At 39.7% G+C, this 18,458-nt stretch overlaps 1 protein-coding gene across 4 annotated transcripts in view; it reads right to left on the reverse strand.

The window, feature by feature from the left end:
- PRDM10 (PR/SET domain 10) overlaps positions 1-18,458 on the reverse strand; it is a 104,634-nt gene that overhangs the window by 35,634 nt on the left and 50,542 nt on the right. For all 4 annotated transcript variants that reach the window (XM_057490317.1, XM_036930264.2, XM_057490318.1 and 1 more), the window contains 6 exons: positions 13,120-13,345; positions 11,223-11,464; positions 9,568-9,771; positions 5,143-5,215; positions 3,018-3,135; positions 340-469 (listed from right to left, as the gene is read on the reverse strand). In XM_057490317.1, coding sequence (XP_057346300.1) covers positions 340-469; positions 3,018-3,135; positions 5,143-5,215; positions 9,568-9,771; positions 11,223-11,464; positions 13,120-13,345 — 993 coding nt within the window. The remainder of the gene's footprint in view (positions 1-339; positions 470-3,017; positions 3,136-5,142; positions 5,216-9,567; positions 9,772-11,222; positions 11,465-13,119; positions 13,346-18,458) is intronic.

Genomic DNA, 18,458 nt, shown 5'->3' on the forward strand with positions numbered 1-18,458 from the left:
ACCATGAGCTATTATTTCAGATCAATTCATGGGGAAAAGCCTGTGACAGGACTCTTCCAGAATATTATCATTTTAAGTGTTTGTTTAAACAAAGTGAACAGAGTCCCCAGTAATATCTCTGGACAATTTCAAATCTTTAGGGCAGCCAAGTTGGGTTTTGTTGTTAAGTAACATTTGAAAAGACATTCCTTTTTGCCTTTCTCTAGCTATGCTTTAATGAGCAGGCAGCAAAGCACTGACGGGAGAGGACGATCAGCCTCTGGCAGGTGTTTGTACTCAAATCCAGTAAGACAGCCTTCTCAGCATCACGCAGGAGGAGCACATTCCCTCCCCCAGTACCTGCGTCCCGTCATCACACTTTTCCCCATTTTCGCTGGCTATTTCCAAGCGGATAAATTTTGGAGGACGCCCTGGCCGTCGACCCGGGCCAAATCGCCTCTTGCCTCGTCCCCTTCCTCTGCCTCTCGTTCTGGGGACAAGAGATTGGGTTATAAATGGTCATGGTTACATAATACTACACAACAAATATTTCCCTAAATGATCCTGATTAACTCCAAATCTTGATTTCCTTTCACTTTATTATTTTTCCTGATTCGTTTTTCTAACAGAAACCATTGTTTTGACAATATATGCTTTGTAAGTTCCTCAACTTTGCCATCTTTGTACCTCAGAGGGGATGTCTTAAATTTTTCAGAAAAAAAGGAGCTATAAAAATTCAAAGTTCTGACACCACTTTGCTGCTAAAAATTCTGAAAGCACAAACACATCTCTGAAATGATGTGAGAAATACAGACCAGGCATAACACACGAAGCTACAGTGTCCCTGGAAACCAGTTTCCATTCTTTCCTTCTCTGCCCCTTGCCTCACCTTGTATCCTTCCAAGAAATGTGGCTAGATTCAGAAGAACTTCCTTGTTTTACTATAAGCCTCTGGGAGGTCAGAATAAATTTCTAATCAACTTTCCATAACATGCCTAGTAAACATCAAATAAATTTTATCCCCTTAATAGAACACACAAAAATTGCTTACTAAAAGGGATTCAGAAAGTAAGTCATTACAAAGTCTTTTAGACGATATGTGTGGAGGATCATATAAAATTCATCAGGTCAAGTTTTATTCTAACAATTTAACAAAAATTTTATATTTTTCCAAGAGCTTTTAAAAGGTTCTTTATTCAGAAAATTCTACCTGGACAAATGTAGAGAATACCATAATAAGCCCAAGGTATCCACTGTCTAATTTTAATACTTATCAACTCTTAGCCAATTTTATTCCATCTATAACCCCACTATTTCCCCTACACCTATTGGATTATTTTGATGTAAATCCCAGGAATTTCATCTGTAAATGTTTCAGTATGTCTCTCTAAAATGTAAGGACTTTTATACATATACATACATACATACACACAATACCACTATCACACGTAAAAAAAAAAAAGGAAACTGATATTGCTCAATATTATAAAATCTAGTCAAAGTTCAAATTTTCCTGTGTCTCAAATTTCTTTTAACAGTTGACTAGCAAACACTTTTATCTTTGATGTGTCACTCACTAAGCTAGGCACTAAAGTTAGCAAGTTACGTGAGACAGATTTTACCCTCAGAACCTAGCAGAGCTGCAGGTATATAAACCAAGTTGCAGTATCTCATAGAAAGTGCTAGAATGGAGCCATGACCAGTTTTAGGGATACCCAGGAGGGAGTGACTTAGTTAACTCTCTCTGCATCTTGCACCACCTCAGACATTTACTCCCATGGTCACACCCTGGGCCTGGCCATCCTCAGTAAGGGCAGAAATCCTGTGACACCCCCCACTCCACGCACTGTCCACTGTGATGCTATCTCCTGTCTAGCTCACTTCCCCTCACACCCGGATCAACAATCCTTCCATCCCACTACCCCTGCAGTCCAATCCTCTGCCACCTATTTGAAGTCCTCCATCCCCTTGTGGCCTTTTCCCTCCCCTTCCTCCACACATAAACCCCAAAACTATTCATTGCCATTGCTGCCATGCATATGCTCTTGATTTCCATCCCCACTGATGCCTAAACACTCTTACTATGTTGTGTGCACTTGGTAAAGCCACACACTATGCAACCCAATTCGCTGCCGGCTCTACAAAGGCACTCTTGCAATAAATGGAGCTGGAAAATGACACACAGCTATGCTAGTGGTCTCATTTTAATTCCATGACCAAGAACCTCAAGTGAGCAATTAGTGTTTCAAGAAATCATACTGTACTTTCCTAGAACATTTATTTTCCCACTTTTCTAAATGCCATTTCACACCATCTCTTCTCTTTTCAAATCCTATAAAAGTTGGCAGCCCTATATCTGTTCCATTGGTATGACCCTATTCCAAACCACAGTCATTCTTCATGTGAACTGTTGAAATAGCTTCTAACTAGGGTCCCTGTCTTCACTTTTACTCCAATGTAAGCTAATGTGATATTTTTATTTTTATCCAGAGTGATGTTTAAAAATAGAATGACATCACAATAAACACTGATCAGAACCCCTTAAAAGATTTATTACATTTAAAATCTAAATTTCTTACCATTACTCATAAAGTCCACCTGATCTGACTCCTACCTACCCCATCCTATATGATTCTCTCTCATCTATCTTCTTTACATAGTGGAATTAAACATAGGATTTAGCTTGATGAAGGAATCCTGCAAAAAGTTTGAAAATCAGAGATGCAGATTATTTCAAAGGTGTATGTATTCTATCTCAAGAATTCCTATTCAGAATATCTAGTTAGGGAAGCTTTAACTAAGGTGGCAGCCTCTCCTCTTGCTAAGTATTGGTTATAACAGAAAAGATAAATAGTAAATGAGGAGCGGGGTGGGGAGAATGACAGGTAAATTCCCTCAGCAGCTGTATATGGTTACCTGTCTACACACAAACACACACACACACATACACAGAAAAACATTCATTAGTTTACAGACAATGTAGAAATGACTCTGGACCTTTAAAAACTAAGTTTGTGAAATCTTCCCCCTCATTATACCTGCTAAACACATCTAGTTTCTCATCATGAGAATTGAGATGCTGTTGCAACTGCTCCGAGCTTATAAACCGGCGGTTACATTCATAGCAGGGCCAATTCTTCTCTTGCTCTCGAAGAACTGCAGTCACAGGGGAGAAATCATAAAGGCCAGTGACACCAATAAAACACTGAAGCCCAGTGCGTTAATAAACAAGCAGTGTCTGCTCTTTGCATTACTGTCTTGTTATAAAATCAAAGGCTAAAGTTTGACCCAGTCACTTTTAGGATCTTATTTTCTGATACATTCATGTAGGATCAAAGGAACAAACACCATCATACTAAACTTTCCCCCTGCCCCCCCCCCGCCCACGCATGCAGCCTTATCACACTGGAAAGAGAAAGTGCTACAATGTTAATCCTCACTCAGAAAACCAAGGGATTCAGATCTAAGTTTCATAATCTGAGGGTACATTTTATCACAAATAACTTGAAAATCAATGCCCAGTATAATCACTTTAGCAAAATATCCAGATTATATGCACATCCTATGATATAGCAATTCTACTCCTAGATATATACCCAACAGAAGTACATACATATGTTCACTAAAAGACATGTATGAGAATGTTTGCAGCTGCATTCTGCCTAATAGCCCAAAACTGGAAACAACCCTGTTGTATAATAAAGAATTTGGCTGAACTTTTTTCCCTGGTTCCTGGGAAATAACCTCTACATCTTTGGAATTTCCCAAATAACAGGAGTGTCTTTGTGATTCATGCTGGTCTGTGATCATACCTGGGTTTATGCTAATGAGATGACTCAGGATGAGGGCTGGCTCTGCCAAAATAATCAATCATCCGATTACAGGGTTGGGGCTTCGAGCCAGGTGCTATCAGCCAGGGAAGGGAGCAAAAAATGGGGAGCAAGTTCACTCCCATTGCCAATGACTCGATCAGTCATGCCTACCTGATGATGCCACAATAAAAAATCTGGACACCAAAGCTCAGGTGAGCCTGCCTGGTTGGTGATCACACATCAGTGTGCCAGGGACATGATATGGCTTAAGGACATGGAAGCTTCACATTTGAGACCCTCCCAGACTTTGCCCTATGTGTCTCTTCATTTGGCTGGTCCTGCTGTGTGTCCTTTGTAATAAAAGTATAATCATAAATATAGAGCTCTGTGAGTCATTCTAGTGAATTATTAAGCCTAAGGGGGTAGTGGGAACTCCCTAAATTGTAACAAGTTGGTCAGAAGTGTAGGTGGTGTGAGAACCCAAAGCTTGCAGACGGTGTCTGAAGTGAGGAGAGCCTTGTGGAAGACTCTGCCCTTCACCTGTGAAATATGACCAAAATCCAGGAAGTAAGAGTCATACTGCATTGCGCAACCTAAATTCCTATCTACAGTAAAATAGATAAATGAATTGTGGCACACTTATATGATACAAGTAGCAATCAGAATGAGCAAGTTTCGATAATACACAACAATAAGGATGAATCTCAAAAACATGGTATTGAGCATAAGATTACCAGACACCAAAAGTGTACATATCAGATAACTCTATATAAAGTTCAGCAATGAGCATATTGTATCTAGGGTATTGGAAGTCAGGAGATTAGTTGCACTTGGGAGTGGAGATGGGAATTGGAAGAAAGCACAAGAATTGGAAGAAGACTTCCAGAGTCCTGGTCACATTCTCTTTCTTGATCTGAGTCCAGGTTACATACATACATTGACTTTGTGAAAATTTCTTGAGCTGTACACTCATGATTTGTGTACTTTTCTGTATGTAGATTATACTTCAGCAACATTTGTATTAAAAACAAAGTCAATGCTTGCAATTGTTGTGTCCTCAGAGATGATTAAATCTAGATAGGGATCATCCTCTGACCTAGGTTCTATTTTAATATTTGGGGGTTTCATTATATTAAATACTATTTTCCGGCACCCATGAAAGAAATGTAAATACGTCATCATCATTCAATCCTAGAATTAGGGATGTGTAGCTCTACCGTCTGCAATATCACCTTAAATATATTGAGATAGAAAAATTAGTGCATAAAGATACAATATATACAACTTAGAATTCATATATATATATATATATATATATATATATATATATAATATTAAAAAGTCCAATCACCTTTCCTTTCTTCCTCAGAAATGTCATGAATTTTCTGGTTCACAAACTCAGCGTAGGATGCAGCATACCACACCTGCGAGAACCAAGCACATCATGAGGAACTGAAGGACATCACCAGATGGTCTTTGCATGCTGAAGTTCTTTCTCCTGCTTACACAAAACAATTCAGGCTATTCCACAGCCCATGGAAAACAGACAAACAGCAAAACAAATCACACAGCGAGCGGACCCCTCTAACAACCATCTGCAGACGGTCAGTCAGGAAGTCCATTCGCCAAGACACAGATGCAGGTTTTCTTTTTCCTTTTTCAAAAATTGTTTTTGTTTCCCAAGAGATAATATTAATAGTCTCTTCAACGACATAAAGCACAGCCTCTTCTGATGTTTTTAATCTGTATTTAAACACAGGTTTTTACCAGCTGTAATTATAGTGGCTTCCACCCCAACATGTCACCAAACGGCCCTGAGTAGGATCACCAATGACTCTTTCAAACGCTACCACACCCTCCTTGAGTCTCTTCCTCCCTCCTACCCCATTGGCTGCTTCTGCTCAGTCTCCTAGTCTGGCCCCTCTTCGTCTCCCTAACTTCTGACTATTGGTGTTCCTCAGAGCTAAGTCCAAGTCCAGGGCCTTCTCATTACTCCCTAGGGTGATCACATCCATTTGCAATCAACTCTATGTTAATGACTCCCAAATTAACATTCCCACCCAACCCTTCCCTCTCTATTTCCTCTACAGACATTCTACTGTGCACCTGATATGGGGGATGTTTCACAAACAGCTCAAACTTAACGTGTCCAGAACTGAATTCGAGATGCTTCCCTACTCATACCCCCATACTCCTGCCTATCTTTCCCATCTCAATAAATACCCTACCTTCCATCTAGCTGCTCAGATATGAGACCTAAAAAGTATCTTTGCTCAGTTTTCTTCGTATTTAGCAAGAACTGCAGATGGCTCAGATGTTCTCCAGCTCTACTCCTCCCGCCTAGAAGCATGCCAAGAGGAGCTCTTGCCTGGTTGTCTAAAGAGCCTCCTCTTTTTCAGTCTTGCTTCCTCCAAACTATTCTCCCCACAGAAGCCAGAGTGATCTTAAAACATAATCAAAATTTGTCATTCACATGTTTAAAAGGCAAGCCACATCTTCCCATTTCATAGTAAGCCTGAAATGCTCGACAGTGGTCTCCAAAGGGCTCTGTGATCTCATCCCAGTTCTCATCACTCTCCCTTACCCTCCTTCCAGCCAAGAGGGCCTGCTTCCAGTTCCTCAGCATGCTGAGCTCCTCCCCACCCAACCCTCTGCCTGCAAGAACAGCTGGTCTACCCCCAGCCCCTCCCCTAGTCCTATACTGCCAGCCCCTGCTCACCCCACAGTTCTCAGCCTAATTATGTCTCTCCAGCAAGTTCGTCATTACTCAGCATACCTACACTGGTCTCCTTCCCATTATCTGATCCTTTTGCACTATTGGTTTCCACCATAGCACTTAGGACTATTTGCTACCACTTGCTTATGTACATATCTCTGCCCACCTCCCCACAATACAAGTTCCTCGAACACAGGGCACCAGTCTGTCTTTTCCTGGTGTCTGAAACATAGTAGGAGTTTGGCACATTAATCACCAAATTAATTAATCATATATAGCTGTTATGGGACATTATTTTAACTGTACAGAAATATTTATATTGAGAGACATCACTTTTAACTGTGGAATAGTATTCTGCACTTGTATTTCACTTGATAATGAATGACCCTGTGACCCTGTGGTTGGATTTAGGTGGTTTATCCTTTTGCTGCTGTAAATTCTACCCTGTTCCATCAATTCCAAGATGTATGCTTTTCATATTTTAACATCTCAGAAATCAGAATTTGTCTCCACATGGCATTCTATAATCCATGACAGTCTACAGTCACTGCCTGCTCATTGCTCCTGTGCAAACCTGGCCAAGCTCTTTGCAGTGGTCTTGCCCCATTCGGTTATGTGCCCCACTGGGTTGTTAACTCCATGAGTTGTTCACTCTTGCCAAGCAACTCAAATGAAGGCCAAAAAAAGAAAAAAAATTGTCATCTCCTTCCTAATAAAGAAAAGAAATTTCAAAGCAATGCAAGACTGGTGTGGTCATCTTGCAGGACCTCTTGTTAAGGCATGTTCTCAGATCGCCAGAAAGTTCCTACTGACTTGTTTGAAAAGCACTTAACTTCCACGGACATGTATTTCAATTGAGGCAAAAGACACATATGGGTTCAGTCACTGGGAAAGCACAGTGTCAAAACTTGCAGAAAGGCCAACAGTGGCTTAGAAAAATATCCCAGAAGGGATAGCAGACCACTTATTTTAAAAACACTGCATCATCATCAACACTTTGATGGCACAGAAGACGACAGATATACAAAAGTACAAACATCCATGGCAAGGTAAAACAGGATTCAGTTTGTTAAAAAGTCAAACTGCACACAAATCAATTTATACCTTAACCAACTTGTTTTGCCTGTATGTGCCCCTTTAAGCATGCATAAGTGTGATGTGATTTCAAAATTGTCTAAATAAGTAAAAAATAGCTCTTGTGATAAGTATCACTATTTTAATTGATAAAAATGAGCACTGTAATATAGCTTAAATGGCATGTTTTTTCTGGATTGTGTATAAAATAATGGTACATCTTAAATCATTTGCATAAATGTAAAACATGGCATTACAAAATTCGAACGCATCTGGCTCTATCTTTGTTTATAATTACTTTCTCAGAATAATTTTCAAGGATTGGGTTTACTCAGCCAAGAACATTTTTGCTAAGTACTGCCAGAAATATTCTATAAAATACTGTGATTCTGTAACAAATGTCTCTATTTTTAAAACCTTCATATTCAATATACTGTATCCATTTATTTTTGCTAATTTAAATTTAAAAAAATAGTAACTCATAGTTATTCTAAGGATTTTTTAATTATCAACATTGAAAACTTTTTTAAACATTTCTTTTCTGTTTGATTTCTCTTCCAAAAAAACTCTATTCTTGGTATTTATTTGTCCATCTGGATGTAGTGAGATTTGAGGTGTACAAGTTTGTCTGTTTTTATACTTAAGCCTTTTAATGTGTATTACAAATATTTCCCCATTCTGTTGCTTCCTTCTGTTGTTTTTATTTGTTCACTGTATTGTTCACTATTATATTCTTATTTAATGGTTTCTGTCTTTACCTCTATAGTTTAAGCTACTGCTTTAAAAGGAAAAATAATCTCCCCTCCACAGTTAAGAAATATTCACTTCAGTATCAAGAATTTACTGGCATAGATGGTGTAAGATATGAATCTCCTTTTACATATTTTCTTTGGGGTTTATAATTGTCTAGTTGATAGTTTCAAAAACAGGTTTTATATGGCTTTTGACCAAAGTCTTTGTGTTCCCTCTAAAGAAGTATCAATTTCTCACTTTACCACATTGAGGCATTGTGCAATTCAGTTGTTCATGTACTGATACAAAAATTCTCAGCTATTTTACATTTATATTAGGAAGCTGTAGAGTACTTTGAGCTCCCTCTTCTAGCCATGTTCCTAACATAGACTTTTTCTTAAAAAAGGAATTTTCCTTTAAAATCATAGCAGGATTTTCATTATGCTAAGAGTTACTATTTAGACATACTCCTACAGAGAATTATCCCTCAAAAATATATTCCTGAAATCAGAACTAGGTGCACAGAAATGTTTGGGTAAAATCAAGTATTTGGATAAAGAAAAGAAATCTTACCTGTACATCTGAATTCCATTTTACAAGATTTCCTATTTCTCAACTAATTCTTCATCAGAGTGTATAAATGATGTTAACTGACCCCACCTTTAATCATTCCATCACAAATACCAGTCTGCTCCCCAAAACAACTACAGTTGACCCTTGAACAACACAGGTTTGTGCAGGTCCACTTACATGTGGAAGTTTTTAATAAATATACTAAAAAAGTTTTAGAAGATTTTCAACAACTTGAAAAAAATTTTCTTTCCTCTAGCTTATTTTATTGCAAGAATACAATGTATGACATACCAAAGATGTGTTAATCAACTGTTTATGTTATCTGTAAGGCTCTGGTCAACAGTGGGCTATTAGTAGTTACATTTTGGGGGAGCCAAAAATTACATACAGATTTTTGACTACATGGGGGAGTCAGTGACCCTAATGTCCACATTGTTCAAGGGCCAACTGTACCCCATTATTGCTGGGCCTATTGCCTTTACGTAGACTTTAAAGTCATAAACCCAAAAGTCACATATTTTTCATTCTGTTTCATTTACAGGATATTATAGATGTATATAGTACATAGAAGTTACTTAATAAGTAAGTTATGAGAAAAGAACCATTTCTGTAAGAATCCCACTTTGGAGGGAAGAAAATAGGAAAAACACTAGCAAAGGCGCCACTGGCCCAGTGCTATACCTTAAGTTCCTGCTTGGGTTCTACGTTCTTTATTGTTGTGTAATACACATGGTGGCCATACTGGTAAGCCACCAGGTTCTGTTCCAGGTGATTCTGCGCTGGACGTACAAACATCATCCAGTTACAAAGGGTCTCATCAGACAACTCAAACCAGAGGTCTTCATGCAAGTCCCTGTCTTTTCTGTCCCCTTTATCAAGAGAAACCTGCAACCACAAAGAAAGTAAAAAGCCATACCAAAAATAGACCAAACCTTTAACAGGATATATGTTAATGTAATAATATACAAAATATTGTGCCTTAAATTAACCATATTCCTGATTCTTCCCCTTGTATCTAGAAAGACACAGAAATTTTGTCTTGCCAAATGTAAAAGGGAAGGGACACTTTCTGAAGACTCCCCTGTAGGAGAATGGCCTGGCAAATCTAAAACTTAAAAACCTGATTGTATGTATAGCTTCTGTCGATGTTTCATCATTAACTAACACATCAAAAAATGCTACAGATAAGCCAGAAAATGCAAGCAAAATACTCTCCAGTTCATTACAACATGCTTCCTTTTGAGATTCAACTGCATTCATTTATAATGTGTGGCCTGCTGATAGGTATTTCCCTTTACAAATCATATTTTTTCTTGGAGGCCTTCAGCATCCACCAAAGAAAACTTCCCCATGGCAGAAACTGATTTCCCAAAAAACAGCCCCAATAGTCTCCCTTCCCACTGCCCTTTCTTGGTTCTCCAGAGTGGCTCTCTATGAATCAGACAGCAGAGGCACTGGATAGAAGCAGAAGCATCAAATGTAAGGAATAGAGATCAGAATGAATATACTTTCAAATACAGTGAACTTAAACACAAGATTCAACAGGACAGACCTGTTTGAAAAATTGAATGTGGTTTTCCTGAAAACATTTTTGGCACTTAGCAGATTACCTAAGTCTACATAATTCTCTTTGTATTACAGTCAAAGTTAGTTTGGGGGGGAAAAATAAGAAGCTGTCAAAGCTCCTATTATGAGCTGAAATTTATCCCTAATAAAATTCATATACTAGGTAGACCCTAACCCCCAGTAATTCAGAATGTGACTGTATTAGGAACAGGGCTTCTAAAGAGGTGATTAAGTTAAAGGAGGTGATTAAGTCATTAGAGTGGATCCTAATCCAATCTGACTGGTGTCCTCATAAGAAGAGGTGGTTAGGACACACAAAGCGATACCAGCAGCACCCTTACAAAGGACAACCTCATGCAAAGGCAGCAAGAAGACAGCCATCTGCTCACCAAGGAGAGGGGCCTCAGGAAACCAACGCTGCCAAAACCTTGATCAAGACCTTCCAGCCTCCAGAACTGAGAGAAAATAAATGTCTGCTGTGGAAGCTCCCCAGTCTGTGGTTAATTTGTCCTAACAGCCCTAGCAGACTGATACACCCACAAAGAACTACACCTCTCAGAATTACTCACAGAATGCCTGAGAGGAGTGAAATGGCAATCTCCATTTTATTGGTGAGATAGAAAAAGTTTCTGCTCAAAACAAATTAAGCACAGAAAGAAAACTAATAGCAAACACTGCTATGAAATTGAACTGAGAGAATCAAGTAGGAAGATGTGTGCCTCTCTCAAATCATTAAGAACAAGAGTGGGCTACGATAGAGCATAAATTACCTTTAGATGGATATAACAGTCCTTCAGCTCGGACCCCCTGACGAGGGGCCCCTCCACAGGGCCAAACTGGGTGCGCTTGGGAATACGCCTTTTGGAGAACACTCCTCCAAGGAACCTGTCGATGTAGAGGACCAGGGGCAGGCTTGCTCGCGCTCTGGTGAGCACAGGCCGGTTGGGGATCGGATGCAAGGGGCCATGCTTTGGGCACACTGAGGAATGTGCATTGTTACACTCTTCACACCCTGCAAAGAAAGAAAATCTTCAAATCAAATCCCTCAATGAGGCATATTCTCAAGTAAAAACTTCTAACCTGAAAAATCGCCAAATCTAAGTTTTCAAGCCAAAATTCAGTTAGCTCCCATGACCAATACAATCCTGTACTTTTCCTCCAAAATCAGGCAGCATTAGCTTGTGCCTGCCAAAAATAATATGCAGGCTGTGACTTATTTCTCCACTGGATATCAGTTCGGAGAGTGGCCACTAAATTTACAAATCAATTATAACATGTTTGAAAAGAAAAAAGAAGAGCTTATTAGGTAAATCTTGCAAAAACTGATGAGACAAAATAGGTGAATTTTATAGTCTGTAAACTGTATCTCAATAAAGCTGTTTAGAAAAATTAACCTGACAATACTGTTTAATTAGTTTCTTCAAGGGAATTACAGCCAAGTCATTGTCTGGGCATGTCTAACTCAAACAGAAAAAGTGCTGTACAGTTTGAGATTTCAATGCATACTGAGTGAAGATAACGCTAAACTGAATGAAATTACCATTTCATCCTTCAGTCGCTTAAATGACACAATTAGCCCAGGGTTGATAGGATGTGTATTTTCTGCTCATTCTAGGATTGATCAGTTTGCACAGTGCATACACACATACTCCTTTCCCAGCAGCACCCATCTGTAAGCTAACTAGAATTAGGTGTGCACAGCCACAAAGCAGAAAAGTAACTAGACCACAAACGATCATATTCATGAACCCTAACAAATTTAACCAATTATGTGCTACCCAACTTTGGCTATGTATACAGGTATCTTCAATTAGGAAAATAAGTATTTTCAATTTCTATAATTCTCCAGTAATAGAGAGCTACTTTACACGTATTTGATTAAGGAATTGCCTTAAAAACAAGAATTGAAGGAAAAACAAAGTGAGGAAGTTCTCTATTGGCTGTGGAGATGGATACTGGCACCAGGCAGGTCACCCCTACACAGAGGGTCCCAGGAGAAATATGGGGAGACCGCAAAGCTCCGAATATCCTGGGTAACTCAAATAAGTGAGATAAGAACTTTGCCATATAAGCATGGAAATTGATGGAAAGAAGCAATGATTCAGAAGCAAGAAGCAGGAAACCCCACCCTCCCGAAGGCAGTAAGTGGTGTGGTTAATGGGGTACACACTGTAGCCAGCCCACCTGGGTTTGAATCCTGCGTCCTGCAACAACTGAGTATGACCTTGAGAAAGCTATCTGCCTCAAAAGGCTGTGGAGAGCATTAAACCACTTAGAAAATGCAATGCACTAGTGCCTGGAATATGAGGCATTTCTAAGGGTTGATTATGAGAGAGGTACAGCGGCAAAGCAAACTTGTTCAGGTTGAGATGGCTAAGTAGCCCAGGCCTGGACATGGTTACCCCAGTGGTTTGGGAGCCCAAGCCCTGGTATATCAGAGATACTTGGGCTCGATGCCCTATGTGACACTGGGCAGCTGCTCTTCTGAGCTTCAGGTCACTCTCCTAAAACGGGAACAGGCAGGACAGTGTCCGTGCCTCCCTCACAGGCAGTCATGTGGCTGGAAGGGGATGGCACCCATAGGGTGCAGCACAGCAACCACCCAGCAATCTCAGCAGAAGCTCACTGCAGCCTGCCCTCACACTCATGGGGAACAGCCTGACTTACACAAGTCATGTGGGTCAAAGGGCCGTGGTGGGTCTGGCTCCCAGTCCTCCAGGTCCGTGTCTTCGCCCTCCTCCTCCTCCTCTTCTTCAGTCTCCTCATCCTCATCCTCTTCCTCTTCCTCTTTGGCATCCAGTCTATCCATAGGGTTCTGCAGGGTGGCCAAGGGGTCGGAGCCATCCACACTCTCAATGGAAGGTAACACCTGGTTATGCACCGGCAACGAGGCCTGGACAAAGTTCAACCATGAAGTTAGTGCACGTTCAGTTAGTCAGCTGGTGCACACGAGGACAAAATACAAGGTTTGGCTGGAAGACACTCTCCACACTAGCTCCCTTCAAGGCCCTGCAGAAATTAGTTCCATCTCGAGGCTATCATGAACAGTCGGCCTTTGTTTTGCTGTTTCTGCCCCACACCTGGGCAAACTGATAGGAAATCCAGGTGTTCCCTCCTTTGGTGCTGGCAGGAGAGTCAAACCCCTGCCACGTGCTCAGGAATCCTATGTTGACCCCACACCTTAACCTCAAGAAAACTCAGACCAATCTCCTTTCCTTGCTCTCTCAGGACATTTCAAATCTGCCTGAGAGGCTTGCCCTGTCTCCCCGAGAGGATCCAAATACCTGAGTAATAAACCTTTCCATACCCTCCCAGGGTGTGTGTGCTATTACCAGTCTCAGCATCTGAACTCAGCTTTGCTTGGGGGTCCCTCCTGCCTTTTTAGGGTGGCCACAACATGGTGCAGGTAATGATCTGACCTATCTTCAGCTGCTCCACTTTTTTTTTCTGTATCTCCTATGCTGTACTTTCACCCCTGTGATTAATTTATTATATAACTGGTTGTTTATGCCTCTTTATCCCCTTTACCTATTCCACCCATCTCCCTATCCTTCTCCCCTAAGGCAACTACTGTGTGTTCTCTGCGTTTATGAGTCTATTTCTGTTTTTTTTGTTTGGTTGATTGGTTTGTTTTTTGATTCCACATATAAGTGAAATCATATGGTATTTGTCTTTCTGTGACTGACTTAACTTCACTTGGCATAATACCCATAAAATCACTTCACTTCCAAAACTAAACATACAGTGCAACACCACTTGGTAAAATTCAACAGTTAACAGCTCTGCTTTCACAGATTTCAGAGAGGTTAAGGTTTTTAAGAATGAGGTGCCTATTTGTTTCATCATGTTGAAGTTAGTCTTTGGCACATAATATGCAGTTTGGGTCATGTATTGGGTAAACACTACCTTACCAAATACACTGGCAGAAAATAAATGGTACATGAAAAGGTTCTCTCACCTAAATAAGTGTCATGGGGCGATCTACCACCCCAGATGACTTTTATACAATCTGATTTCTCCTGCCCAATTAGCACAATGACTAATAACTCAAGCCATGCCCCCTTCCTATTCAAAAATAAAGCAAGTTTTTTAAATGCCTTCTCCCTTTTTGCCTTTTCCCACATGTTGTTTTCCTCACCTAGAATGCTCTCCCCTCATCAGTCTTTTAAACCCTATCATGTTCATTTCTCTGTGAACCATCTGTGACTGCTCTGCCTCGACTCCTCTGCTGATGCCTTGTAACACTGGTGTCATAGAACCTGCTCTACAGCGTCACTCAAGCCTCTGCTCCGACACTTCATCACCTCACAAGACAACCTAAATTATTTCGGGATAGTTCAGTAGTTGTTTCTGTGGAATCAAAATCTCCTGGGCATATCTTCTAAGCCTTGGTTGGGACCTGTGTCTTTCTGAGATAGGATAAGTCTAACCCTTCTGCCACATGACACAGTTCTTCAGATAATCAAGACCAAAAGCCCCAGAGCCATTCAATCATTTTTCACATGGCCAAACTTCCAGATCTTTGATCATCCTGTTGTCTTCATTTATTTCTCAGTGGATTCCCACATTTCTTATGACTACAGCTTCAGATTGCATTAGCATTTATGACAGCCATCGTTCTAGAGCTGACCCATTTTGAACTCACAACTAAAATCCCTGAGTCATTTTCTCCTCTGACAGAATGCTATAAAACCAATTTTCTCCTCCTCAAGACTTAAATACCTGATTTTAACTTATGGGGGATTTTGCATTTATCTCCAGCAAATTCCATTTCATTACTTTTTCTGTTCTTTCAGTTGGCCAAGGTCTTTTAGAATCTTATATGTACATTGCCTTTAGAATCTTGATTCTGACATATCACACATTAGCTATCCCTCATAACTTTGTCTCCATTGCCAAACACCATCTATTTTCAAGTATGCATTTTCATGTGAGTCCACTTTAGAGTCACGCAGATTTGGGTTAAAATCCTGTTCCCACTACTTAGCAAGTTAATAGACTTCTCTGAACCTCAGTTTCTTTATCTGTAAAATGGACATAGTAATACATACCTCATAGGTTATAGTGAGGATTAAATGGATAATGTGTATATGAGGCCAGCAGGCACGTATCTACTACTAAATGAGGCATTTAGTAAGTGCTTTATATTAATAATAATATATTATTATCATAAACTCTTGGAAGACTGAGATGACATCATGTACTTCCTCTACAACCCTAAGAAACTGCTGAGCATGTAGGACATATTCTACGAAGATTAATTTGTGGAAATATATTTGGCCTTTTGGGAAATGACATCAATCCCTTCAAGCATCTAAAGACCTCTGCTGTTATTCACAGGGGAAAAAAATCCTTTTTCAGTTGTGCATCTGGGTCTAGGAACTTCTTAAACTCTATAAAGAAACAGCATTGGGTGAATCTGACCTGCTGTGGCATCTTAAGATTGTTGCCCAACATTTGAAACATTCAGACTCCAGAAAGCAGATAAAATCAGTTGCCCTCAAATAGCACACTTGTATTTTAACATGATTTCATTTAACCAGGAGCCCAGACTTTTATATGACATTCCATGTCTGCAGTTCAGGGCCTTTTAGGAGCTTTATATGGGAGGACAAAATTCTAGAAGAGGCTTCTGCTTCAGCTTCAATAAATATGGAATAAAATGCCCATTGAAGTGAGGACTGAGCAAGGAAAAGAGCAATGAAAGGGTGTTTGCCACCTCCCTCTGCATCCACACCCGATCCTGCAAGGAAGCTATTTGGTTTCCACGTGTTACCCATATTGCCCTTCATACTAAGCCATTAAATTTTATGCCAGTTAGGCATGAATGTTATCACACACTGAACAAACCAAAGCATTTATTTACCTCTACTCCTCATAAATTCTTTTTTCCTTTTTGCGGAGCCAACCTAAAAGAATGAATTAAGCAATTCCGAGTTATTCCAGCGAAGCTGTGATGTATTTTTCCCCCAACAGATGCTGCTAGGAAGACTGTGGTTAGGCAGGCTTACTACTGGCTTCTCGCCACTGCTGAGGAAGCTGACATTAAAATAGTACCAGCTTCCCTCTTCTCAGTTCTGGGACTCTCCTGTGGCAAAGGAAAGGCTTAAACACTTCAGCATTATCTCAAATGACTGCTGCTAAAGGAGAGGTTGAAGGAATACCAGGATCAAGCAAACCACTATTGAAAAGGGTTAATGATAATCATTTCTAGGTAAGAACTGTTTATTTCTAGATAGCAAAGACTTTACCACACAGTAGGCATGTGTTTCAAACTTAGTTAATTAATAATTCAAATTCAACTGACATTTACTTAGAGTTGGGCATATATTTTAATTCCTTTGAGGTCCAGTAACCCTTTAAGACCAGCCAAGTGACCACACAGCACCTATGGGGCGGAGATGAAATTCAAATTCTGACTCTGCCCTGCTCTTTCCACTACATCACAATGGCCCCTACAGAGTTAGGTCTATTCAAGGAGAAGGTAAACATCGCACACACCTTGAATACCAGAGCAACAAGGTAACCACACCTGCTCCCCAGGCAACAGCCAGGCAGTAAATACTGAGCAACCTGTGACAGTTTTACTCAGAGGAAAAGAATAGGAAATAAAAATATCTTAATCCTGTGCATCTTGTCATGCACAATAAAGCATGATAAGAGGAAAAAAGAATTTGTTACACTTATGGTGCATTTTCTCTTTCCTACTTAATATCACCCTCTGTAATTATTTCTGAAACTACATAATGCATCTCAGGATACAATTTATCTGAGAAGTGAAATATGAGACTGCACTGGACAGCAGTAAACACAACAGAATGCTTCTGGATTCCTACTGAGACCAATTATCAGTGCAGCGTATTTCCTTCTCAGTGTGTGGGGAGCCACACATGCTCATTTTCAGAAACAAAGAGGAGACAGTGCTTCTAGGTCTGGAGAGAACCAGTGCCCTTCTTAAGAATAAGGAAATACATATATGAAAAAAGCTTCAAATGGGTTTTGCCACCACTAAAAACAATAGAAAATAAAAGCATCTATCATCTGTGTCAAACCCTCATTCCCACTTCCTATCTAGAATTTATCCAGGTCACAGAATAAACTGACACTCTCTAAGGTGTCACAGCTCAAAATAAAAACCATGCTGATTGAAAGAAGCTGCAATAAAATTGTTCACCCAACAGTTATCCTGCCTTGTAATGTCAGGGTTCATAGAGCTGTATGAATATGACTTTGCTTTATACAAAACAGAAACAAGCAGACTGTTTCTGGAGACTGGAGAAGATGAAGGGCCCTTTAAGGAGCAAATGGCAACAAAACTTCAAATTAATACTATTGAAACAACAAAATACCACTGTGACTATCAGACTGGCAACATTTTTTAAATGCAAATATATCCAACGTGGCAAGGGTGTATGGAAATGGGCATTCTCCTATATTGTTGGTGGGAATATAAAATCTTTCAGGATCCAAAAAGCAGTTTAGAAAGTCTTATCAAAATAACTTTCCTACTTACAATGATAAATTTCAAACATATATTAAACAGAGAGAATAGTAAAATAAACCTCACAAACCTACCACTCAGCTTCAATATTATCAACTCATGGTTAACTTTATTTCAGCAATTCTCACCCATTTTCCCCTCACTAGCTTATTTCAAAACAAAACTCACTCTGACATTATACACTTTCATCTGTAAACAGTTCAGTAGATATCCTTAAGAGAAAAGGACTTTTACATTTTATATATTATCATACCTAAAAAATTAACCATTCCTTAATATTATCAAATACCCAGTTAGTGTTAGGATTTCCCCAATTCATAATTTTTTTACAGTTGGTTTCTTCAAATCAAGACTCAAACAAGGTCCACATATTGCATCTTACAGATATGCCTCTGAAGTGTCCTTTAATCTGTAAATTCCCATTTCTCTCCTCTTCCTCTGCAGTTATATGCAGAAGAAACCATCCATTTGTCCTATAGAATTGTCCAGTCTGGACTTTGCTGAC

The sequence above is a fragment of the Manis pentadactyla genome, chromosome 13 (assembly GCF_030020395.1).
Source record: "Manis pentadactyla isolate mManPen7 chromosome 13, mManPen7.hap1, whole genome shotgun sequence".
NCBI lineage: Eukaryota > Metazoa > Chordata > Mammalia > Pholidota > Manidae > Manis > Manis pentadactyla.